Source organism: Otolemur garnettii, unplaced genomic scaffold, assembly GCF_000181295.1.
Source record: "Otolemur garnettii isolate 467f Iridium unplaced genomic scaffold, OtoGar3 scaffold00047, whole genome shotgun sequence".
In the NCBI taxonomy this organism is placed as follows: domain Eukaryota; kingdom Metazoa; phylum Chordata; class Mammalia; order Primates; family Galagidae; genus Otolemur; species Otolemur garnettii.
Genome location: NW_003852442.1, coordinates 7,729,824 through 7,757,353, shown reverse-complemented (window position 1 = coordinate 7,757,353; position 27,530 = coordinate 7,729,824). Strand labels below are relative to the sequence as shown.

At 38.4% G+C, this 27,530-nt stretch overlaps 1 protein-coding gene across 6 annotated transcripts in view; it reads left to right on the top strand.

Annotated features, from left to right (window-relative positions):
* Positions 1–535: 535 nt before the first annotated feature.
* The window catches only part of CNTNAP4 (contactin associated protein like 4), a 237,181-nt gene continuing 210,186 nt past the window's right edge, over positions 536–27,530 (top strand). For 5 of the 6 annotated variants that reach the window (XM_023514116.1, XM_012806122.1, XM_023514118.1 and 2 more), the window contains exon 1: positions 551–635. In XM_023514116.1, the coding sequence (XP_023369884.1) occupies positions 551–635 (85 nt within the window). Of the gene's footprint in view, positions 636–27,530 lie in introns of all 6 variants that reach the window. The other variant, XM_012806123.2, reaches the window with a different exon arrangement.

The following is a 27,530-nucleotide window of genomic DNA, read 5'->3' as shown; positions in this document are numbered from 1 at the left end:
TCCAACTGCCTCAGCCCTCCCCGCACCCACCTCTCCAGCAGACAGAAAAGGGTTAAAGATTATTGAGAAATAGAGACGAGGGGAGGGAGCCCCAAGGAAGCCCATCATCAGGAGGCCGCAGGTCCAGCTCTCATCACCTGCACGGGCGGGTGGCGCACTGCCCGTGGTGCAGCTCGCTGCACTGCTGTGTGTTTGGAAGGAGGGATGCTGCTGTCAATTTCTGGGACCGCTGCTGCGAGGAGTGGGCGTGGCTTCGGCAGTGTGGATGCTTGTTAGGAAAGATGCTGAGTGCTTTTCCGTGAGGAGTCAGGGCTGGGTGTGTGTGTAAGAGAAAGGGAGGGAGAGGGAGAGAGCGAGGGAGGGAGAGGGGGAGAGAGGGAGAGAGAGGGGGAGAGGAGGGAAAGAGGAAAGACAAGGGAGGGAAGGAGAGAGAGACAGAGAGACTCAGAGGTGCTGAAAACGCAGACAGATCTGGGAGAGGACAGAGAACAGACCTGGAGCGCCCAGAGAACCTCTCCAGATCTTTTGGGGGAGCCTGATAAATGTGAACATGAGGTCTGTCACTGGAGCTGTCCTTAAGATGCTACTTCTGTTATCTACTCAAAATTGGAACAGAGTCGAAGCTGGGAATTCCTGTAAGTATACAGCAAATGATTTAAAACTTGTAAGGGGGCTCTCTGCAAAACTTTGATTCTGTCATTTTTATGATTATTATTTGTGACTGGAATTGCTGCAGAGCATATTGGTATAAATGAAGCATCGCTCAAAATCCTGCAAATATGACTGGCTTACTCTTGTCTTTCCTCTGGGTCTGGTCAAAATAGGCAAAGTATCATTTCTCTTTTTGTATAGGAGCAGAATCCTACTCTCTTGTCTTTGAATATTCATTGAGCAAGCTTAAGTTCTCGTAAAACATCAGATTAGCATCTTAACCAGGGACTAGCCTCAAATGTCTTCTTTTTTTCCTTTTTGAAGGATTATTGAATTGTAGTGGAATTATGTCTAACAGAAAAACAACAGGCAGACAGACTTGACATTATGCTGCATAAGCTTAGGTTTCTGAAGTTTGCAATTTGGCAGCACAGTAGCTGGCTGCATCTTTAAAATGATGCAGGCTAATAACTGAAATGTACTGCAGACTTTAGGAGCAGCAGAACTGGTGGAGGCAGACCTCAGTATTAACAGCCGTGTTTCCGGTGCTGAGGAGATGAGTCTCCAAGCACTCCTGGAAGAGGGACTGGTTTCTACATTTTGCTTAAGGGAAAACCATTCAGGTGATCTTCCAAAAGTAGTATTCTATAGTGGTTGAATGTTTAACTTCATGAATTTATGATCGAATATAATCAAGTTTGGGCAGATGTATTACAACCTTATTTCTAATTTAAATATCATCCAAAATAACTTGGTGGACTCCTTTCATCTACATTGTTTTAGAGATAGAAAAAGTTTTAAAAGTTAAAATTCACTAAATGAAAGAATTTTCCCTTCCCAGTGAATAATAAACAAGCTTAGCAAATACAACTTTTTGTATCTTTCTTGGATTTTAAAGGAAAAGCTCATTTGCTTTTTAAGACAGGGCTGTGAGGCCTGTCCAGAAATTTATGTCACTGCTGTGTCACCAGGTTTAGTTTGGGGAGAAGCAGGTCAGTAATGAGGCTTTTGTGATAGTGTATCACTTGACTTTGCTAGGGGTTCTGATGTAGGAAACACGTGAACTTATTGGCAAAAGCCAAAGGTTCGTTCACACAGCACGCAGGCTGCAATTTCATGTTTCCATTTAAAATGAGCCCCTAGAAGAGAACTTCATTCCTGGTGCTGCACTGTATTTAAGATTCAGTTTTAACGTGGGCTTGTGGAAATCTCGTAAGTCAATAAGATTTGCATAATTTCACCTAGTCAAAATCTTGGAATTTTGTAATGGTAGCACTTTGCAAACATTGCAACAAACCACAGCAATACAGATGCCTACATGCGAACAGAAGTTTTGTAGAAAAGGCTTAAGAAAGTCATCTTCCAACTACTGAAGTTCAACCAAAAAGAAAGGCACTAGAGGTCACTCTTACAATGTAAAGCACAGCACCCCGAGCATCCTTCCTTAAGAAAAGCAGGGCTTGCATCTGGCCTACACTCATCCCAGCTTTCCAATCTGCCATCTCTAGTTGGATTTATAATACATTAATGCAATTAATTGGGCTACTACTTGTTCATGTCTGTTTGTTTCATTGAAGCCCAGTAAAAGGTGTAAGTTGAAGACCAACTTTAAATAGCTTTCTTTGGTAATATGTCTTCTCAGGCAAGGGAAGGGGAGCTGCCGAGGAGATCTGGGGAAAGTGCAGCAGTCATGTCTGTCCTGCCCGGGCCTCTTGCTGACCCTTCACATTTCAGTCCTGATCCTCTATTCATTCAGCTTTGCTTTGGTCAAGGAGTAGTTTAATGCCCTTCTAAACATTTGATGAACTTTACAGAAACTATAAAAATTTAAATTGTAAGGGACATTTCTATGTTAAAGTTGGAATTCTTGGTTACCATACATTCATGTCAAAAGTTGACTGTCCAAGTGTCAAAAATGTCATTAAATGAATTTATATAATTAAAATTGCATTTAGTGATTTCTTGTTTATATTTTGACAGTACGATTTGTAGCAGTATATATAAAAGAAAATATTTTATTTCCTGATTTTTATTTTATTCCTCAATACATAGTATTTTTTTTTAAAGCAAGATATACTTGTTATCAAGCCATGGTTGAAAGTATTTCATGTGTTTTATCTTTTTTGGAAGAACAAATATTTATTTTTCCTAGCAAGGCTGGAATTTGGTTATGGACCAAGCAATCATGAACCTGCATAAGCATTTCTGAAGCATTATAATCAGTCCAATAATTCATCAGGGTAGGACTTTATATTAATGAAAACTGAATCAATTTTGAATACCAATATTAAAATCAGGGAGGGGTAGACAGAAATAAAGAAGATTAAAGGTCTGTCTTTCAGGGAAACACAAAGACCTTTTCCCTTTATTTACAAAAGATGCACCAGAAGCAAAGCTGCCGTCCTCTGAGTCAGTCCAAGGCTGCCAGTGTGAAACTGTTGGGGGACAGAACTCTGTCAACCCAGGGTAGCTTGGGGATTAGGCAGACTATACTCTGAACGTGAATTGATCTGATTGATCAGCAGGGAAACTTTATGTTAAAAGGATTCTATGCAAATACATACACATGCACATACAGGCTCACAACATGGATAGTTCCTGTGTGCGTATATGTATATAAACATGTACAACCTACGAGGCCCATGTGCTTGCTTGTTTTGCTGGCCATGTTCAGGACTCCTATGTCTAAAGATGAAATATGTTGAATGGACAGCCTTCTCTGCCTACTGGTGCCTGTGTGACATTTCAAAAGTACTGAACCAGCCCTGATTCTTTTCTCTGTTTTGCTCCAGAGGAATTTGTTATTATACTGAGGTGTCCTTTTCATGAAAGTTGAGAGACAGATTCTTGTAGAAAGGCTTGCTCTTTGAGAGCTGCACTGGCTGTTGGTGGTTCTTTTACTTGGTACTGAGAGGTAGCCCCTAAAAAGGGAGGCATTTTATAATCGCTCTTAGGAATCTACAGTCTCTGAATGTTCAGACATTCTTGAGGGAAGGGTCAACTTACCAGAGAAGAAGGAACAGGTGTAAGTAGTGAGGCTGGGAAGAGTTTTGCCTTTATTTTTACTCTGGCAGGTCATGTGGTGGGGCTTTCTAGCCTCAGGTATACTGAGCCTTACTCTGAGAATAATTAATGCTCACCAAGCAGCTTACCAATGACTTAATTAGAATTTAACTTCTCACTGTGTTCTTTCTTTTCTTTAATTGAAATAAAGGAAAGAAGGATGTCTGTACTTTGCCTCACATTTCTAATAGCAAGGTTGATTTATTGTCATTCTTTTGGTGTGTTCTTCCCCCTTTTTTCCTGAATCCCACATAATGTCTGATAAGGGCACCTTCTAGCTCTGGGATAACATAGCTCATAGGCTAATATGGCATCAAACATGGCTTTCCCATAACACTTAGTTCTAGCTCAAAGAAATAAATACAATTATTGTCTTATGAAATTAATTTTGGAATTTATATCGCATATGAACAATTTTTATATTAGAGTTACTCTGTATATCAAGATTAAATTGGGTTACTTTTTTAATGAAAATGGATTAATACAATTATATAGCATCAATTGTAAGACCATGTAATATTTATCTCAGAGTTTGGCAAACTATGGCCCATAGCTGAAACTGGCCTGCTGCCTATTTTTGTATGGTCCAGGAGATAAGAATGATTTTTCCATTTTTAACTGGAAAAAATTAAAAGAAGGATTTTTCATAGTGCAAAATGATCATACCAAATTCAAATTTTAATCATCTATTCATATTATGAATGACAAAAAGTTTGCTTATTTATTAGTACTACATTTCAAATTTTATCAATAAAATTTTATTAAAATTGTTTTTCTTCTTGTTACACAACTACCATGCCTACACAATATTCTTTACTATTTGCCCCTTTACAATAGAAGTTAGTTGACCTTTGACTTGAATAATATACAATATGATATGGTAAGACACAGGTAGTCTATAAATTATGCTGTTTTCATAAAATTTAGTCTTAATTATTTAGCACACAGATCAATACATCACTATTGAGTTATGGTACTGAAGGTAATACCTTTATTGCCAGGGCCTATAACAGAGCAGATCTTTGAGTTAGTATTTTTCTTATGTTTCTTTGTAAAGACTTTTATTCACAAGTTTTGATATCTCAGTTGGTATGAATTATTTGTAATTATTTGTAAAGTTTCCACCGTGTTGGTTGCTAAGAGGGCATATTTAATCTCAAGTAATCCTATCTGTATAAGAAGTTCAATAAAGTACATAAGTAATTCCATCTTAGATGTTTTCAATAAAATGTCTGCTGATATTTTACATTTTCCTCAGTATAAAATACTCTATACCCATCAGATCTTGATATACAGATTACCATTTGGAATCACTGATTATGTGAAGGAAACATTCTGGTTTTTTTCTATACTTCATTAAAAGTTTTCTACTTGCCTTTACAAGACATCTTTTAACATTCCCTTGACTGGGAAGGTTACATACACTGTGAGGGTCATACAATTGGGTTGCAGTGATTGCATTTGTCAGGTGAGGTCTCAGCTGTGGTTGTGTCCTTCACCCAGGAAGTGTGCCACACACCTGCACATTGTTCCCGCCGGGGAGGAACCCACCGACCCGGTCACAGCTCCCCAATTCTTGGATTTAACTGAGTCGTCCTCTCATTATGCTCACACGAGGGAAACATTCTTAACAGAAGAGTAATACTGGCCCTGTGACTTTTTAAGAGGCAGCTTTCTAAAAATGTGAAATTGGCAAACTTTCTTGAATAAATCGGAAAGTTGATTTTTATGTAAGCACTGTCCATTGAGAATTCACAGTAATTAAGTAAGTGCCTTTCACCCACCCATACCAGTATAATTAATTTTATGCAAATATCTTGTCCGTTTGGAATTGTATTTACTTTTTTGATTTCCAGGAATCGATTTTTGGTCTCATTTTATTTACATTACACTGTTTACTGCAGTTTTAAAAATGAATTTAAAATCTGATTGGGTAAATACTTAAAAAAGCATTTTCTTTGAAATTACACTGTAGCATATTTTTTCAAAATAAATGGCCATTTATTAAAATAGTTTATTTTTCATAACACTGTTTTTAATGGTTCAACTCTAAATAAAGATTTGTAAGTCTCATCACAACACTTTCAAACTAAAGAAAACTTAGGCCAGTGTCAGAACTTAACTGGTGACTTAACTCTGGGTGTCAATGAGAATTGTGATAAGATTTCATGACCATCTGTTAAGTAGTCAATTAGAAATGGTGAAGTTGGCATTGCACGGCTTTGATTTTTTTTATTTTATCATGGAAGATCAGTCATGCTTTACAAATACTCATTTTTGTAAATTTAATACTATGTTTAGAATGCAGATAATCAGTATTGGAGCCTTAATACTGTAAAGTAATGAATCATATGACCTTCACTAGAAGAAGTCCTTCACTATTCTTTTTAAAACCTTTTCCTTTCCTCCATGGTAATTAAAAGCTTATGGAATGATCTTGTCCCTAAAGACAGTAGGAAGAGTAAGAAAAAAATGTACCCAACTTTGTTACATAAATCTTAGATATGCATATTCAGATTGGTAGCTGAATATGTGAGTATTTCTGGTGAAATATTAAATAATAAAGACTTTGCTGTGATTTGTTTCAATGGCCTAGTGTTTCAATTATTGCTTATAGCGTATTTTTTCATTTTTATTGACTCATAAATTTTGGACTCAACTTATTTAGAATTTATCTACAATCATTGCTATTTTTCAAGTTAACTAGTACAGTAGGGAAGAGTGGCCCATCACAGAATATGCGCTTATGATAGGAGATGTGTCATGAGATGAGAGGAGCGGTGTGCTGATGGTAGAGTGAGTTCTTACAGAATATGTGCATGATCGTTTCAATGGGTATTTTAGTTAGAAATGTTTAGGAATTCTCTTAAATAGTCATCTTCAAGAACAAGTCTTGAATTTTAGCATCAAATGCTAAGATCAGTTTGATTTCAGTCACTTTGAAAAGAAAAATCTCAGAAAGAAATAAACACCCCAAGCTACATGCAGAAAACATTATGAAACTTTTGAGACCCTCTGGTTATCACTAAAAATCCTTTTTAAAAAAAGAATTAACTCATGAAAACCCCAATTAACTGAAAATACTGAAATAAAACAATTTATTCTCAGATTTTTACTTTGTTTTGTTTTTTGAGACAGAGTCTTGCTGTATTGCTTTGGGTAGAGTGCAGTGGCATGATCATAACTCACTGCAACTTTGAACTCCTGGGCTCAGGTGCTTCTCCTTCCTCAGCCTCCTGAGTAGCTTGGACTACAGGTGCCTCCACCACACTTGGCTAATTTTTTATTTTTTATGGAGTTGGGGGGTCTCATTCTTACTTAGGCTGGGGTCAAATTCCTGACCTCAGCCTCTCAGAATGCTAGGATTACAGGCATGAGCCACTGTGCCTGGCCAGATTTACCCATAAGATTGACATTGTAATTTGAAGACTTTGAGGTTTAAGAAAAAGTTTACAATTTTTTTTTGAGAATTAGTAAATAGTTTATAATTCTCAATTACAACAAATTATATTTCTAAATAACAAAAATACCACTGACCATTCAGATTGTCTTTTTAGTTACTTTTTTGAGAAAATTTTGGTGTCTAAGATTTAAACGTGTAAATTTCTTGGGCGAGTTCTAAGGCTGTAGTCGTCTGAGTGCTTCACCTAGGGGTGCACACATGACTTATGTATGGTATGTGTATTTATTTGACTTATGAAACTAGGCTTTCTTCTTCTTTTTTTTTTGAGACAGAGTTTCACCTTGTCACCCTTGGTAGAGTGCCGTGGCATCACAGCAACCTCCAGCTCTTGGGCTTAGGCAATTCTCTTGCCTCAGCTTCCCGAGTAGCTGGGACTACAGGTGCCCACCACAACGCCCCATATTTTTTGTTTTACAGTTTGGCCAGGGCCGAGTTTGAACCCTCCACTCTTGGTATGTGGGGCTGGTGCTCTCCTCACTGAGCCACAGGTGCTGCCCAGCTTTCTTCTTTTTAATTTATGATTTTAGACTCTTCAAAGTGCTGGCTACTTCAGAGGCCTTGTGGCTCTGTGGTAGTAAAGACCCAATCTGGTATGTTTCTATGTACAAGCAAAGAAACTTTGTTTCCCAGTTGACTTTTGGAGGATAAAATTCTGTCAAAGTACCCTTTGGCAAGGTCTTCACATCTATGGTACCTGAAACTACAGAACTGTGTAATGATGAAGAATGAACACAATCCATTACATGTTCTCATTATTACTTCAGTTTGCCTGTGGACCATGCGTATTTGGGGGAGGAAGAGTGTGTAATTGAGGTTTCTTTTTTTGCCTTTCAGTGAACTTTCATCATGGTTCATGGAAAAGTGGTACTCTGGTAATAAAATTGGGGAAATAGCATAACAGGAGGTAAAAAAGTGCCTGTTTATGTTACAGTTAATGAGTCATTCCAGTGTAATAATTGGAAAAGTGAGTGAAGCCTGAAAACATTTGACATTTTAAGTAGTTCAGAATTAGTAACTATAAAATTTTTTAATGCCGTAAGTATTTAATAGAACAGTGATGAAATTTATCTCTAAGGTTTTTAAATCACAAAGGAAAAAATGGTATGATATTATCAGTTGGCCTATAGCTCTAATTACTTTTTTTATTAAGTACCTCTCATTACTTGGCAGTGCTCTGGAATAAGATAGTAAGTCCTTCTAAATCGTAAAAGACATATTTGTTTCTGTAACCATTTGTTCCTACTAGCAATTACGGTACTCACAAATGGGGTCATAGGTTTATATTAGTTTAAAGCAGCAGGTAAATACTTAAATTCACCTGCCTTCCTAAATTACACTTATTGTATAATTTTTAGAAAAATTATAACTTGTAATTTCGGTGCTTAACTCTACAGATAACTTATAGAGTTTTTTAAAATGTCCTTTGAATAAGGACACTGATGAACACTCCTAGGAATTGGTTGTAAGCTTTGGAATTGGTAGTTGCCCGGATGACCTTGAATGGATATTTGATTCCCTTCGGCCATACAGAGATCCCCATATTTTCCTGTCAGTTACTTTTGCTACACCAAACCCTATAGGGAGGTTTCTTAGAAGATTTGAGAAAGCTAAATTTCTGGGCTAAGAGCTTTGCTCTGAAAGATGGAGACACATTCAGATCTTCAAGACTTATCTTTAGGTTTAAGACATTAACATGTGTTTGTGTTTTAAAGTTCGTTGATCAGCAGATGACCAAGGAGAAGAAGCAAGTTAAATTAAAAATAGTTTCCAAAGAAAATGAGTTGCTGAAATGAAATTACCACTGTGTGTGTATTTTGGAAGATACTGTGAGTGGGTTTTTGAGGATAGGCCATATTGGTAGGGGAAGTGGAAAACATTGCCCCGTGGTGGCACCTTTTGAATGAAGTAATGATAGAACGTAGCATAAAGTTGTTTCTTACGTGCTGTACATACCAAGACAGTCTACAGTGTGCTTTCAAAACAGTATGTGTGATTAAAAGTTCTCAAGAGGTCTTCTTGGATCCAGTTCAAATTCATCCCAAACAGGGAACAATATTGATTTTTCATGATTTAAAAGTTCTTTATTTTCTAGGATAAGGTAGGAAGACTTCAGGACCCCCAACATTTAATTCAGCTTCTTTTCAGATGCTGTGGGTGCTGGTCTTTCTGAACATGGCCACGAAGGCAGACTATGGCAGGAGAGATTTTGACTTACAAGCCACTGGATAAATTGAAGCATAATTCAGCTCTCGGAGACAATGTAGTAAAGTGATACTGGTACCCGGAGAAGGGCCCTGTAAACAAAAGTTTAACATTTTTCACATCATTCACTTTTATCTCTCGATTTTGGGCTGATTTCAAACAAAAAGAATCTCTCTCCGAGGCAGAAAGCTGCATGAATGGTTAGTGATCCTCATAATTAAGGATTTATAATACATATTTACATTTGCCATGTTTTAGATGTTTAGGACTTAATTAAAAGAACATTGCTAAAATAAAAGCAATTCTTTCTAAATTGGTGAAGAGGGAATTCTGTGTGCAAGGTTATAAAGCTGCTCATTAGACTCTTTTGTTCCAGAGTGTGTATGATTTCTGTGCTTATTTGAAGTGCTATACTTTAGCATGGCGTCTGTATTACAATCCTATAAAGAAAACCCCATGCACCTGTACAGGGTCACAACACAACCTCTTACATATCATAAGATGTGCAGTCTTTCATAAAATAAACAAAAAATGGAGATAATTTGGGGAAAGAGCTAGGATATGTGTGAGAAAGCAAAGAGCAAATACTGAAAAGAACATTTGGTTACTTAAACTCATAGCGTCGTTTATCCCAAAATGAAACATGATAAAATAAAACATCTCATAGTCACACATCTCCTAGAGGAATAGAAAAGTAGGTTGATAAAATATGATCCAGAAGTTGGGTATCAAAAAATCAAATGGTGATCTCCATAATGCGCTATACCCAACATGTAAAACTGAGCCCAACTCAGTTTTTTATTGGTTCTCCTTGTAAATGACCACACACATTTCCCGGAAGCCTTGCCCTGTGCTGGCCTATGGAGTGGTTTCTCTACATGTCGTGTGTAACTGCAACATGAAACAGACTAGCATGGAAGAATGTGGGTGGCCTCATTAATCACTAAAACATTCTCTAGAGAAGATGCCAACAAGTTCTCTATTTTTCTGAGTTAGCAAAATCGAGCCTCCTGTGATCATTTTCCGCTTTCATTTTCCTGGATATGAGGATGATCTGGCTGTGACATCTGTCACGTTAGCGATGGCCAGGGTTGATTTGGCTAGTTCAGCTGATGAGACAGCTGTTCCCTTTTCCTTCCTTATTGCTCCCTGTGACTCCCATTCCCTTAATTCCATGTCATGCAATATTTTTAACTACTACACATATTCTCGTATTTCTAGGTAAGCCTGACATAATACATTGTATATTTAATCATGTTAAGGTTTTTTATTTAAAAGAAATACATAGCAAGTCCTGCCGTGCAGCTATATTTTATTGTTAGGCATTTTCAACATTAAGTTCAGACTTATTTGCATACCAAACAAATGCCTTCCTACTCTGTATTTGCTGATCTTTCTACTTCTTTCTGTCTTTACTGCTTTCTCTTCTGCAAAATAAATCTTGGTGCCTCCAGTGCCTTCTAGCCTCCATCTTTTGGCCTTTCCATCTGTCATTCCCTTTACTTGGATTACCCTCAAATACTTGACTTGGAATCTGCCCGGAAAAATGTCTACTCAAGGCAAACCTCATCTCTGTCCTCTCTGTGGAGTCTTACCACCTCCACATTCTTCATTCTTTAGCTGGAATTCCTCACCAATTCAAGTGTTGCTCTATTCCTGCCCTGAACGTAGAGTACCAAGATAGACTTTAAAAGAAGTTTCCTTTACAAAATTGTAAAATCTTTGAAAGGCAAAAGTATTATTCTAATCACTTCTGTCTCTGCAACCCTTAGTACAGTGTCTGGAATCAAGAGGCTACTCGGTAAATGAGGTAAGAATGCATCAATGGGTAGTTTGCATTTTTTTTAGTGCAACAATAACAATGGGAGATGAACAGAAGCAGGCTAGACAAATTGGAGCATTGCGTTATTTTAATGACTAAAGAAGTCATTTTTGTTTAGAAAACTTTTCATTTTTTGCTGTGCTTCTAATACTTTTGACTTTATATTTATCTCCATTCCAGTTGGTTAGGTTGAGTCCTTTAGTCTAGTCTGTCATTATCTGTTGAGATGCATATTCTCTGAGCCCACCTATTCTTGCTGTTTCTTCACTGTCTCTCTTTACACCCCCTTGCCTTTTTTATTTATGGCAAATATAATTTGATAGGCCACTATGTCAAATTATTTTAGGTTGAGCGCTCTCAATGGACGGGCAAATAACGGCAACAAAAATACATAATGATTATGAAGTTAGAACAGCACCTGCCACTTCCAGCCCATTTTTGTGTCTCCATCTCTGTTAACACCTGCCCGATCATCACTGGAGTAGTACTGCCGGGTCCACCTCCTGGAAGAAGACACTTTTTAGTCCTTCATCCATCTTGGACTTCAGTTCCTCTGTATTGACCTTTTTTTACATTTTCCTGTTTAAAAACCTTCTTTACCAAGAGTAGAAGAAAAATAAAATTCATTCTCTATTTTTTTCATCAAAATAGCAAGATTATTCAGTGTGCACCACTGTTTTCTTGCCCTTCTTTTGTCTGTAAACATAGGCAAGATATTTTCATTGCTGTTAGCACGTTTCACCTGCCTTAATGAGTTACAAGCTTTTATTTTCTTCTATTACGTATTCTTTTGAAAATAATTTTCCTGGATAACTCTGCTTTTTTTGATTTCTGTTACATTTCTTCCTTCTCATAGACTGTATTTGTGATTTTTACTGTTAGAATTTTATAGTTCATAGCTTTCCACACATGTTATCATTAATAATGACAAGTATTCCTCTTGCACTGGGCTCTGTGGACTCTGAGGAGGTGCAGCATGTCCTTTTACATTTCCTTCTTGCCCGGGCCTGATGTTATCATGACTATTTTACAAACTAGGAAATCAAAGCTGCCAAGTAAGGAGGACTAAAGCTGAGACTTGGACCGAAGTGTGATGACTCAAATTATCTGAAGTGGAATATCCCCATCTTCTCCGGGAACCTTGGAAATCACCTCCCATGGTTGTTGGAACCCAGAATGCCCATTCTCAGAGTTCTCTCTGTGGCCTGATAAGTTCTAAGATGATACTTCTTTCTTTCAAGGATTCTGTTGCTTTTGTTTTAACAAGTTCTTCATTACTGGCAAAGTGAAGTGGCGGACATAAATGTAATATTTTCTTCTCTGCATGCACACTAATTTTCTTGTTTCCTGGTTTCCAAGGACCCATCCACTCCCTCTGAATTCCTTCTCTGAGTTAACAGTCCTAAGAACAGCATGTGAGGGGGTGAAATAGCCTACATCACAAAGAAATGTCAGCTCCTTTCAGCAAGATGGCAGCACTGCCTGCCCGGGCACTCTGGGTGTGACACTGGTCCTATGGCTGACATAACAAAATACCACAGACCAAGGGGCTTCAACAGCAGAAATTTATTTTTACAGTTTTGGAAACTACAAGTCCAAATAAAGGTGCAGTCAGTGTTGGGTTCTGCTGAGGCCTCTCCTACTGGCTTGCAGACGGCCTTCTCGTCACATGACCTTTCTCTTGTGTACATAGGAGAGAGAAGTCTCTGTTGTCACTTACACTTCTTATAAAGACACCAGTCCCACTGCATTAGGGACCTACCCTCACGACCTTACTTAACCCTAATTGCCTCCTTAAGGCCTTCTTGATAAATACAGTTACGTTAGGGATTAGGGTTTCCACACGTGAATTTTAGGGGGACATAATTCAGTCCATAACAGCTGCTCTCACTGTGGTGACTGCCTAAATAAAGTGACATTGTTCTTGGTATTTGGAAGAAATCTTCTAAATTCAACAGCAGATACAGTGCTCTTATCTATCAGAACTTAATTGAGTAGTCAGTGCCACTGCTCAGTGTCATGGTCAGGGTCACCAGCATGGTGTGCTCATCCATCAGCTACTGTACCCTTGTTGACAGGGGCTACCACTGTCCCGTCCCTTCTCCGCTTTCCTTTTAATCGAACTCAGTGTTCTGTAGCTGCCTCCACTACTCAAGAGTCTCTGATACCAAGTAGAGGTAGGTATCTTAATGATATCAAAAACATGCCTTTCCATCATTTCCGAACAGTTTCCTCTCTTTGAAGTAAGTCATCTCTTCTGAGTGCATGATTCTGTTCCAAATTCTCCTTCCAACATGTCTTAGAGATACGTAGGATGATAATTTACTGCCCTCTATTAAAATCTCTACTTTATTTATCACCAGCATTTCCATAGCTGTTATCACAAGTATTATCTTCTTCCCCTCTAAATTACTTTCTTCTTGGTGCGTCATGTGATCGGCTCTGCATGTTTTTCCTATGCCCTCTCCCTAAGCTGGTCTTGCAGTTTGTTTTATCTGCCACTTTCCCCCTTCCTAATCCGTAAATCTCAGAGCCCCCAGTTTCCTCCTCCTTTGTCCTATGATATACAGTGTACACCTAGCCCAGAACACACAAATAGAAGATAAATAAGACAAACAATCAACAATCTGGTAACTTTTTAACAGTCAATTTAAAATTTGTCATCTGATTTTAAATTTGTGGAATGCCCTCCAAGTACCGGGAACTGGGACAGATGCTTGCCATACATTATTTCACTCAGTCTTCACGCAGCATCTGTTAAATCTTTTCTCATGTGCGCATTTTCCCATCCTCTCCAGTGCACTTCTCTTGGGGCTAAAGAGTCTTTGTATTTATCTTTTTAAAGGCATCATACTACGTAGTAACCCATCAAGTGGATATGTTCTTATTTAAACATGCTTCTATTTTGAACCAACTGGTTCGTTGATTTATTTTTGAATTCTCTTACTCTATCAGTGTCTGCTTCTAGGACATGGCTCCCTTAAGATTCTTGTAATTATCTAACATCACAGTATCTTAAGCTGTTTGCAAATGTCAATGTCATGAATGGTTCAATGTCATTGTCCCACTTTGTCTTGCAAAAATCCACATTTCTTTTGGAAAGAGAAATTTAAAGTCACAGCGGTGTCCTTCTACTCTTCTCCTTCCTGCTCAAGAATTTATAGCTCTTAAGATGGTCCTGTATCTCTTCTAGCAGTATCTTTGGTTCCAACATGAATCAGAGGCAGTGGGTCTCAGAAGTGCATCTGTCACCCTCTAGGAAACCCCCTCACTCATCTATTGGTCTTGTCAGTGATATGCCCAGCCATCTCTCTGGCCCGTGGTGACACCACCAATTTTCCCTACGTGTGTCCTTCTTGGGAGCCTGGTGCCTGTGGCCTCTGACAGGCTGCTGCAAATGCAGGTTGTCTTTGTAACCATCAGCTGAGAGCCTTCTCCAGAAGTCATGAGTCACTATTGGGGACAGACCTCCTTGCTGCTGTATCACTCCTCCCTCCCCACTAATCTGGATTTCCTTCTGGCATCATAGAGCTTTCTGTCTTCATTATTAAAAGTTTTTTCCATCTCTTTTGAGAGAAAATTCAGAATTTTCAGAAAAAAGATTGGAATTTCTTAATACTTTGCCTGCCTCCTTAATCTGGGAAGGCAGCCTGTGGTTAGTGAACATCAAAATGAAAAAGAAGACCCTTCTGATTTAGAATTTTGAATGAGAACTCTGTTCCCATTGCTAAAACAGCCGTGATACTGCTTGAGCCAGTCTCCTGAAGGGTAGTATGATTCTTTGTGATATCTGATGTGCCTTCGAGTGGTGTTACTCATTACTTCTGTCCACTTTCTAGGAAAGAAAAATATCAGAGACATCCAGGGCATGTTGTGCCTGGTTCTTTCTTTGACTGTTTAACCCCGATGCATCTAGCCCAGTTCTCTTTATAGTTGTGCCTGAAGCTCTTAATATTTCTGTCTCACTACTCACAAGCAATACACTATATATATATATTTTTTTAAGATTTTTCAGGCCTTCATTTTCTTCACTCATTCTGAAAGAATTAATTCAATAAATGTTAATATACTGTATCTTTAAATATTTGCTTTACCAAAGCAATGAGGTTATCATTTTGATAGCGTTTTCTTTGATATAATGAAAGGTTTGAGTTGTGTTACTGGTTTCCTTCCTGGCTTCCTGTCTTTTTATTGTGTACCTATTACATAAGTAAGAAAAAAAATTAAGAGGAAGTGATATCATTGGGCATTAATTATTTGGTTCTAAAATGAAATTCTCTTTTAGTTGTAAAATAAAATTTTTAGATGGACTTCTTTTTTTTTTTTTTTTTTAAGGTGGACTTCTGTGACTCTGCATTTAAGGCATTCTCTTATAAATTGTTCCTTCAGAACTCTCCAGCTATTTGCTTATAACTAGTTAGATACTGTTGAAAATAAATACATTTAATCACACAGTTCATAGGTAAACTACCTGGTGAAATATTACAATAGAATGGCTTATTCTTAGAGTTGTGAATCATTGCATCTCTTAGAAGAGTGTGTTTGTTTTAATTAAAGGACACAATTGGTGCTCAGAACTGAGTGTAGCATTTTTCATGGGGTGGTTTGCACGAATTGAGTTCAGCTTTTCTCTTCATGTTCTTTGGTCATTTCAGGTAAATCAGGCCAGTCAGGCAACTGTCTACCCCACTACCACTCAGGGGATTTTCAGATTTTCTAAGCAAGATTATAGTAGTGTGATATCCAGAAAAAGAAATGTCAGAAAGTTTGGAGGGTAAGTGAGGTGGGTAAGGAAATAATTCTATTCAACCTTTGAAACGGCTGCATGGGAACTTCTGTTTGAAGTCAGAGTAGTGAGGTGAAATCATAAAGGCTTAACAATCCATGCCATTTAGCAGCCCAAAAGCAAATGAAGAAAACAGAAAGACATGCCTTAAATTTACTCAGATATGCCTAAAAAGCCAACTGTAATCCATACTTCAGTATTAATTCTTGATCTAATACCATTCTGATTTATTTGGTAACCTATGTGTCTCTTCTCATTTCTTTTAAAAATTGATAAATGGCCAGTACTATTACTAGAATTGGTATCAGGTGAGTTTTTCTGTTTCTTGCCTGGCTATGAATTGATAGTTTGAAAATATATCCCTAAGAATTATGCTGGGTGAATATATTCCATGCTAAATGAGCCCAGTAATAGCACGCTTTGGGTCTTCAGTTATTTTTTGGTAAGACATCAGTGATTCAGGGAATTATACTAAGAAAGAAAGACTGTGTTATAAAAATTTTTAGTGAAATATATTTTACATTCCCTGAATGTTTTTGATTTCGTAGAAATAATCACTCTTCTTTGTGTTGGACTTTTGTTCATTCAGTCCTAACTTTTGTAATTTCTGAGGCTTCTTGGGATTTTACCTACCTCTGCTCACTTCATTCATTTATTCACTCAGGGAGGATTTAGCAGGCCTGCATGGTGTGGTGTCTGTCATTACCCAAGTCTTCAGCATTAGTGGTTTTGAAATGTTACAACGGTCTGAATCAGTAACTTCTTGCCAGCAATTGAGAACAGAAGTTTTGACTCTCAGACCCACAGTGCTTTTATATTCATCCTTCATGCCTAAGGTTTTCTTTTTCTTTAAATCGAAGTGTATGGCTTTGTTCAGAGTGCTTACAGGGCCCAGTGGAATTGCATGCAATGTGCTCAGGGGGTGTTTCACCTGGCTCTCCACCAGCTCACCCAGGCCAAAAGCTCAGCCTTGCCCCTTCCTGCTTCTGTGGAAAGCACAGCACAGTGTGACGAGCACGATGAGAGATGAGACAGGCACACAGAGCACTTGGGTGGCCGTAGGCAGAGCACCAGGGGTGAGCGGTGGGAGTCAGGGAGAACTGTTATGGAAGGTGGAACAGGAGGGCCAGAGAGGGGACAAGGGGAATGAAAGCACGAGGCATTTGAATGTACCACAAGTGGTTCAGAAAGACAGGAGATGATGACGAAAATGGCTAGAAGTGGCTTGATCATGAGGAGTAGTCCTGTATGTAACGCTAAGAACTAAGCATTTTACCCAGAATCTCAAGGAGTCATGTAAATATCATAAGTATTATGTGCATACACATGATATTGATTAGATTTGCATTTTATAAAGTTAAAACTCTTGATTGTGGGAAAGATGGGAATGGTAAGGGAAAGAGATTGTAGTCTAACTTGGGACCCTAGATACCAGATATTGAGTTGGTGAATTAACTCATGTAGAAAGTATTAAGAACTACAGATAACTGAGTCAGTGACAGTGGCAACAAAGAGTGGGCAACAGACGACCCCAAGTGAGCACAGGGGACTGACAGAACGCCATGGCTACTGAAAGTAGAAACACACGTCTGGGAGCTGGTACGTTACAGCGGGTGGCTTTTGATTTTGTTGCATCTTCCAAAAAAGGTCATATGCTTTCTGTATGTAACTGCTTTCCTTCTGAATAAGAAATTTTAAATATTGTTTTTTTTTTTTTGTAAATTCTCTTCTGAAACTTCTCTACAAAGAATAATTATTATTTAAAATTTGTTTTAGGTGTGCTATATGTAATATTTTAGGAAGAATTATTCCGTTGATGATGTTGGTAAAATCTTCCTGAAATAAGGATTACATAGCATAGATTCTGGCATCATATGCTGTTACATTTTAATGATATCTCTTGTTTTGGCATGAACAAGAATTGATGCTGAATGGAGGGTTCCATAGGGGATTCCTCCCATCACTGAACACTGTGGTGTTGTCCTGTCTCCCATTCTGCCCATCTGGCTTAGATAGTAAAGATTAAATACTTGGCCATTGTGACAAAAGACTGAATTCCTATAGTTGAGTTGTTTGAATGCTTCAGGCCAAATATAATTAGGGTTGACATATTTATCATTGGATGTGCAGAAAGAGACTTGGAAAAAATGGAAAACAAAAGTTGTTTAAAATTTTACAATGTGTTCTTCAACTTATATTCAGTTTAACTAAACAAACATTTATCAAGAGAAGGAGAGAAAAAAAATGGCACAGTTAGTTCATCATGGAGGTACAATTTGTACTATTTTTGGAAATACCACACCAGGTTGAATCCGTTTCTTTTGCTGTATCTAAGGATCCAGCAGCCAAAGTTGAATGCTATAGAATTATTGACCATATTTGATACCCCAAGAATCGAGAAGAGCTCAGGTAATTGCTCCTCCAGAGAGCTTTAATTCTCCAAAGTGTTCCGTAGCGTTATACAATCTTGTGAGATTTAAAAATCTGTGGCAGGCAGCATTTGAGGCTTCTGGTTGCTTTCCATTGCCAACTGTTACATTTTTAAAATATGCCCCTGGACATACCCAGCTATGAAGAAAAACCCAGAAGGCTTTTATTCAACAAAGTTGTAAAGAAATAACCTTTACTAATTTATAAGTGAACTCAGAGAACTTACGAAAAATAAGAGGGAAATGTCTTTTTTCAAAAGAGTTTTAGCATTTTAAACATCAGAATTTCAAGTACAACAAAACAAACAACTAGTGCTTAGAAAGCTATTTTAATTTTATTTGACAATACTATTTAGCAAACTTTTTTTGCCATTTAGATTTCAATATCGTAAAACACTGTTATGTATTAAATTTTGCTTAAAACCAGCAAATATATGTTCAAAATCCTATTAGCTAGGATTTGAACCCTACCAATATAAATTCTTTGCATCACAAAGTACTTGAGGTGTTGAATAAATTCAAAGACAATTATAGTAGAACCTCACTAAGTTGACCACCCACGGGCCTCTAGCAAACTGGTCAACATACGTGGTGGTCAACATAAGGAACTAGGCCTTCTGTATACTGAGTATATGTGGTGCATGTCCAGTCTATGAAAATTAACTCAATTAAGATGGTGGTCGGCTATGGGGGTTCTGCTGTATTTTTATTTATTTTTATTCTACTACAATAATATATTTAACTTACTGTGTTACAGTTCTTAATTTAAAAAAGGAACTGCTCTTTCAGATGTGCATATTATGAGTTGATTTACAGTGAAAATTAAATCTCTAGTACTGAGAAATAAGATAATTAGTTGATTTTATTTGATTCTAATCTATCACTAAATTTCCCCCAAGTTCATTGAAATGCATATTCTCAGGCTATCAGGTAATGTGTTATCTTTGAAATTTGTCACAATAGGCTCGGTGCCTGTGGCTCAAGTGGCTAAGGTGCCAGCCACATAGACCTAAGGTGGCGGGTTCGAATCCAGCCCAGACCCACCAAACAATAATGACGGCTGCAACCAAAAAATAGCTGGGCGTTGTGGCAGGCGCCTGTGGTCCCAGCTACTTGGGCGGCGGAGGCAGGAGACTCGCTTGAGCCCAGGAGTTGGAGGTTGCTGTGAGCTGTGAAGCCACGGCACTCTACCCAGGGGGATAGTTTGAGGCTCTGTCTCCAAAAAAAAAAGAAAAAAAGAAATTTGTCACAATTTACTACACAAAAAGAAGCCCAGGTAATCTTTCACTTTGCTATTGGTTATATGTAAATCCTTTAGCATGCTGTTTTCAGGCTGCTGTATCCAATATCCTCCAAAAACTTCTCTTTTTAGATTTTATTCATCATCTACAAAATAGAAAAACCTCTGTTAAAAACTTTTATTTTTTATTATTCATTACCTGAGACCTGAGTGGGAAGTCATCTCTGCTCCTCTCTGCTCCTTCCCCTCCTTTTCTTTATCTGAAATATGTCATCTTTTCTGATCACCCATCATCCTTTCCCTTCTGCCTCCACCTGTCTCTATTCACCTGGTCACGTGCTTTCTTTTCAGTATCCCCACAGCCTCAGCTACACAAGTCAGCCCAGAATTTCAATGTGTTAATTACCATGCAGGAGTGTTACGCCAGGTGATGGGAGGACAAGGAGGACACTTAAGTCTAAGGAGGTCAGCCAGTGGGTGTCGTCTGGAGGCCACTGGTCTCCGCAGTGGCTCGGAGCAGTGAACCTGAACAGCACTGTTAGTTTAATCAGAATGTAACAATTAAAAAGTAATACTCCTGAAGCAGCCATAGGAAGAGTTGATGGGGTGGAAGAGGGTAAAATTGAAGATGAGTTTAGAATTAATGCTCTCAATTTTAGGGGTGGCAATTAGATTGATTGGATTACTCCATTTGTGTGTTTGTGTGTGTGAGTGTTGTGTGTCTATGTGTGAACGTGTGTGTGTGCCTGCGGGGTGGGGGGAGCACGTGCCATTGCTGTTTATTACCCAGGCATCTCACTTGTCCTGCATCATGTCTATAAAGGCAGTGTCCTCAAATAATTGCTCAAATAACTCTTGGAAAGTTCGAGTAATAAAGGTTAGTACCTGATAAACCAGTTTAGCATATGGTTTGTATCTTTAGAAAGGTATTTGGACTGATGATCCAATTCAGCTAACCCTTTTTGGCTATTTAGATTTCAGCATATAGAACACTATTATTTAACTTAACTTTTGCTTAAAGACAAAAAAGTCTATTAAAAACCACCTTCAGACCACACTCTTATTTAATTTATGTAATGGAGCAAAAAAATATGTGGATAGTAGGCATGTAATTGGCAGCAGGGATGGGGCAGGGGCAGGTAGGGCACAAAGGATGGGCCAGAAGCAGTGGGAGTGAACTTCTGGGACCAGCCACGCTTGCTCCTTGCTTGGTTATGAAACCAAACACAATAATCTTAGTTAATGAAATGGAAACATTCTCTATCTAATCTCATGTTATTGCAGAGAAGCTTATTGTTTCTAGTTGGCTTGATTATTCCCCCTTAGTGAGAAATAGCTGTTTATTAAAATAGCTTTATGGCCTTTCCTATTAAAATGCATTTATTTGGGCTGGCAGCACAACAATAATTAATTAAAAGTACAGATGTTGGATGAGGGAGAAAATAAGCCCACAATCTTCAGCAAGAAATTTAAATATTCTGACCTTCACTTTCCCGTCCAGAAAATAAAGGTAATACCTTCTTCACAGGTTGCTGTGAGGATTTAACATGGCTGGGCTACAGCATGCAAAACACCTAGCTGTTATCCTTACTTGCATTTTTCTCAGTGAACATCCTTGGCACATTGGTATGCATCAGTTCATCGTGCTAATTCCTTCACTGCTAAACACGACGTCAGCTTACAGAACAGTAGCCACTGTGACTTAAGTCAGAGAAGGGCCTGGGTGTCAAAGAGGGGATGTCTTTCGTAATGCAGTGCTTAGACAGCAAGTGAACACTTGGTCAGCTGAGCAGCATTCAGTAGGAACCATGTGACAGTGACAACTTATCAACATGAAGACAAAGTAGAAACCATACAACAGTCTCCCTCATTCAAGGGAAGTGTAATTAAGAGTAGTATATAAAAAAATAGCACCAAAATGAGAGCATTTTTGAATGAGACTGTTAGCCTCATCTTTGCCTATGGGAATTACTCATTTTCAAGGCTGGTGTTTTAATAAACAAAATGACATATAGTAGCTACTTGTAGTACCATTATCATATTAAAAGATTTAGGGCTGTTTTTAAACTAAGATTTTATATTCTGAAGTCAAATGATAAATATTCAAAAAAATTTAAATTGTGCTTTGAGGCCAAAAATAGATCAAAATGTATTCTTTCTATTTTCTTTCTTTCTTTATTTATTTATTTTGTAGAGACAGAGTCTCACTTTATCGCCCTTGGTAGAGTGCTGGGGCGACACACAGCTCACAGCAACCTCCAACTCCTGGGCTTAGGTAATTCTCTTGCCTCAGCCTCCCGAGTAGCTGGTACTACAGGTGCCTGCCACAATGCCCAGCTATTTTTCTGTTGCAGTTTGGCCAGGGCTGGGTTTGAACCTGCCACCCTCTGTATAAGGGTCTGGTACCCTACCCACCGAGCCACAGGCACTGCCCATATGCTTTCTATTTTAAAATAAAATGACCAGGCAAGATAGTGGGTACCTATAAAGTCCCAGCTACTTGGGAGGCTGACATAGGAGAATTGCTTAAGTCCAGGTGTCTGAGGCCAGCCTGGGCAACATAGTGAGACCTTATCTTTAAAAAAAAATTAAACAAAAACTAAAACAACTTACAGTCTAATTTAAGACATAGTCCATATCTCTAAGACCACATTAATAATTAATAACAAGCACCACACGTACTCAGTTATTAATTAGAACCAGTAGATTAACAACTACATGTTCATTCGAGAGAAAAACTCAATTAAATTCAAGTAAGGGAGAGGGAGAAAAGGGGATAGGTAAATTCCACCCAAGGGGTACATTACAAGGGGGTAATGCACACTTCCTGGGTGAAGGGCACCACTGCAACCTGGGCGTTACCCTTACAAAAGCAAACTGTGTAGCTGAATCATATGTACCCCTATATTCCAAAATTTTAAAAAATAATAGTATTGGCCAGTAATATGTGAACTCATATATGCTGAAATACCTGGAAGTAAATGAGTTAACCAATACTTGGTTTAGTTACAAAAGAATGTTAGCAGGGCCTTGGGAGAGTTACCTGGGAACATTAAGGGTACACCCTGTGATCTTATTGGAGGCTTCAGGTCCTCTCTCAGCTCACATATTTGTCAGCAGATTCATTTTCTTGCAGCTGAGATCTTGCTTGCTTGCTTGCTTGCTGTCAACCTGGGTCATTCTCAGGCAGGTCCTGGAGGCTGCCCACATGGCTTTCGTAGTCAACAACATGGCAGTTTGCTCCTTCAAGGCCAGTAGGAGAAATTCACTCATACTCTCTTGAGTTCTTGGAATCTCTGACCTTTACACCTTGTGCAGGGCTCCCTGGATTCTATCAGCCCACCAAGGATAATCAGTCGCTCTTTTACATAACTAAAAGTCAACTAGCTTTAAGACCTTAATTAATTAATTACATCTGCAAAATTCCTTTTGTCATAGAATGTAACATAATCACAGGACTGACATCCCTTTGTATTCACAAATACTGCCTACGTTCAGGGGAAGAGGGTTATACTAGGTGTGTAACCAGGACCTGGAGTCATGGGGGCCATTGTAAAATTCTACCTACTGAGGGGCTTACGCTCAGTCTGTCTATCTTTCTAGCAGGGAGGAAGAGGAGACTATGCCAGGATGCTCCTTACGTTCAGGGAGAGCAGGAGTTGGGACTATCTCAGCATCCTTATAATACTGGCAGGTCCCTAGTAGGGGCGTAGCCTTGTTGGAAAGGGAGAGGTTCCAGGGAGAGCTGGACAGGGTCAGTTCTGCCCTTGAGCAACAGGCACCTACTCAGCCAGCTTTTAGCTAAGCTTCCAAAAGCAGTGGAAGTGAACCTCTGAGGCCAGCCACGCTTGTCTCTGCCTTGATTATGAAATCAAACACAATAATCTTAGCTAATGAAATGGAAATATCCTCCATCTAATCTCATGTTATTGCTCAGAGAAGCGTATTGTTTCTAGTTGGCTTGATTTTTCCCCCCCTTAGTGAGAAATAGCTGTTTATTAAAATAGCTTTATGGGCTCCCCTATTAAAATGCATTTATCTGCAGAAAAATTCCTCATCACTATGAAACATTTCAGTCTTCATTTTTAAGTGTGATACAGTGAAATACAAATAACAACTCTCAAAATAATTTAGTAATAAAATGTAGTATTATTTGTTCACTGATGTCGAAATATCATATAATACGACTAGAATAAGAATTGAAGTGAGGTTTACCCAATTTTCCCTCCAGGAATCAAAGTCTAAATGGCAATTTCAGGTAGAACATATCAGTTAATGGAAATAGCACGTACTGAGAAGGACGTCTTGGCTGTGCTTCGTGTACTTGTGGCTCAGTCGGCACGGTGCGAAGGTTCTCACTGCAACTCCGAAGGTGTCCACATAAAGAGCTGCCCATGTCTTCTGAGTTCCTTTCCGTCTTCCTCATAAACTGTGGCTGCTTATTTCTATATCATACACAGCTTAAAATTTGATTTTTGTTTTTCTGGAGTAAATGAAACAACTCTAAAGCTTGATGGATACAGAAAAATGTGGACTTTTGGGAACATTAAAAATTGTTCCATAATAGGAAGTAAATACATCATAAGGGCAGTTTTACTTTCTTTGCAGTTAATAATTCTGTAAAATCCCCCTTTTAAGAGGAAAGGATAACAGTACGGTTAGGAGTGTTGCGTGCTGACCTTTCCTTTTCCTTCTTGAGGAGTAATTCTTCTAAGATTTTGTAGGTGATATCTAACTGAATTTTATACAATTCCAAGTCTTGATTTTTTTTTAATTTAAAATAATAAACACTTGACGTAGAAACCATAAACACTTAGCATAGTACTTACTGTACATGGGTACCAAGCACTCTTTATCTGCTGACCCAATTCTCAGAAGTCCCTGTTTACCTTAGAATGTAGATCATCATCCACATTTAGAGATGGCGGAAGCCAATTTAAATGAAATGCCTAAGATCAGATAGAAACTGGTAGAGGCAGCCCTTGAACCCAGGGAGGATGGTTCCGGAAGCGGTACTTGTAGTCACTGTGCTCCGCTGTATTCTGGCTTCTGACAGGTAACATGATACTGACTTTCTAGATGTTTTCCCTCCCAAAGGGAGACCCAGACCACCAGAGAAATGACAGATTGGAAGCCTGTTCAAACTCAGGAGGGACTTTGTGGTGGGATAGGAGGGGTAGGGACTCTCAGAAGAGCTGTCAGAAAGAAGGGGTTACTAGAACTGAGCTTGGGGCAGCCTCAGAGCCTCAAAAGGAGGGAAGAATGTTGCTGAGCAACATGCATTGAGGAGAGACTGGGTTACTCTTCCCAATGACTTTGGGAATGATACAGTCTTACCTGTCTCAAAGTATAATTATACATGTGAATTACATTGTTAACTCAAAAAGTCACTCAAAATATGAGGTCTAATCATTAAACCAATATGTGTGTGTCACTATATCAGCCTCCAGAACTGTGTTTGACCAATCAGTAGTCAATAAAATCTGAAAAGGAAATTGCTTGCTTCTGCACCTGGAGTTTGACAGTGATGATAAACAGAATAATGGTCTCTCAAGGATGTTCACTACTAAAGTTGCAGAATCATGTAGTTTGTAACATCAACCTCTTTTCTTGGAGATTCATCCAAGTTGTAATATGTATCAGTTGTCTGTTTCTTTTGTTATTGAGCAATATTCTGTGATACGTACCTAGCACAGTTGTTTAAGGCATGTAATCACCTGTTAAGTAGGTGTGGACCACTATGAAAATTTGTGTATAGCTGGATGTGGTGGTTCACACCTGTAATCCTAGCACTCTGGGAGGCCAAGACTAGTAGATTGGTTGAGCTCAGGAGTTTGAGACCAGCCTGAGCAAGAGCAAGACCCCCATCTCTGGGAAAAAAAAAAAAAAGAAAAATCCTAGCTAGGTCTTCTGGTGGGCACCTATAGTCCCAGCTACTCAGAAGGCTGAGGCAAGAGAATCATTTGAGCCTAAGAGTTTGAGGTTGCTGTGAGCTATGCTGCCACAGCACTCCATCAAGGGAGACAAAGTAAGACTCTGTCTCAAAAATAAAAGGAAATGAAGAAAGACAATTTGTGTACAGGTTTTTGTGTGATCATAAACTTTAATTTCTCTGGAATAAATGCCCAAGAGTATAATTGCTGTGTCAGATGGCACTTGTGTGTTTAGTTTCATAACAAATTACTAAATTGTTTTCTTCTCAATTCATGAATTGATTTTTGTGTATTTGAGAAAAATGACTACAGATTTTTTTCAATTTTCTCTGCATCTGTGATGATTCCTAATTTAATTCCAATTTTACATATTTGTACTGTCTCCATATTTTGTTCCCTAAGAATAATGTTGTTGTTGGTTTTTTGGGGGGGGGGTATAATTCATTGTGTTTTTTCCTAAAGAACCAGAACTTGAATTTATTTATTTTATTGTTATTATGTTTTCTAATTGACTAGCTTTCCTTTTCACCAATTCTTTCCTCGTGTTTCCTTATGTTTATTTCATTGTTTTTTCTAGGTTGAGTGCTTAGTCATTTATTTTCATTGCCTATGTTTAATAAAGTATTTAAGGCTTTTGAAGTTAGCCTCTAAATTCCTCATCTTTAGTTTAGTGTTATTACTAAGAACTGGGGCATGCCCGACCATGGAAAGTGGGTTGACCTGGTTGAGTAGCAGGGAATAAACAGTGAGATTCCAAGGCTGCTGGTCAGACAAAGCCCACCATTCTTAACAGGGTTGTTGACTTTCATTTAGAAGCAGTTCGTTAGTCTCGCTTCTCCTTCTGAGCAACTGTTTTCTTTTATAATTATTTCCCACTGCCTATGAACAGTGGGTCCTTAAGGGCCACTGTGAAATATATCTTTTACTGACCTCTCTGATCTTTATGAAACAAACAAACAAACAAAATCCTAAGTCCCCAAACTTTTTGGCATCAGGGACTAGTTTCATGGAAGACAATTTTTCCACAGACTGGGTGGGGAGGATGGTTTTGGAATGATTCATGTGCATTATTACTTCATTTCTATGATTATTACATTGTGATATATAATGAAATAATTACATAAATTATAATGCAGAAGCAGTGGGAGCCAGAGCTTGTGCTCCTGCAAGTAGATGGTCCCTTCTTGGGGTGGTGGGAGATTGTGACAGATGAGGCTTTGCTGGCCCCCCGCTCACCCCCTGCTGTGCGGCTTGGTTCCTGTCAGGCCAAGGACTGGTCCCAGCAATGTCAAAAGCATAACGTCAGAGAAATCTGAGTGGTGCTCGAGGCAGAGGGTTTGGACATGGGATGTCTGAGGCAGGAGTCAAGATTATTCTTATACCTCCAGTGACTGATATAGGGCTTGATAGGAATATGGTGTCCCCATGAGTGTTCTAAATTAATTTATCACAATAACTTATTTTTCGAGGTGGCGCATTAAAGACAGGCATATGATTAATCCCTTATGAAAACACATTTTTCTTTGCTCAGTACTATTGGGAAGTAGAATATAAAAACTTTTTAAATGTTATATATACGTTGCTATATCATGCGATGGTGCTTTAAGTTAAAGCACCATTTTCAGAGCCTGGAGGCTATCAGAGCAAGAATTTGAGGACAGGCCTATCTGGACCCAAAGACTGTGTTTTTATAATACTGTTTAAAAATACTGTATCATTTCTCCTTCAATAGATCATTAGAAAAGGTGAATGTTGCATTATAATAAATGATGTACACACTCACGGCCTAAGGACAACAAAACTACTGAATAATAAAAAAAAAATAAAAAAAAAGTGAACAAAATTAAACATGAACATCATAGAAGAATTGGATAGAAATGTTTGACTGACAATATATATCATATTGTAATTGATTTATATCATGTTTCTAAGGAAAAATGG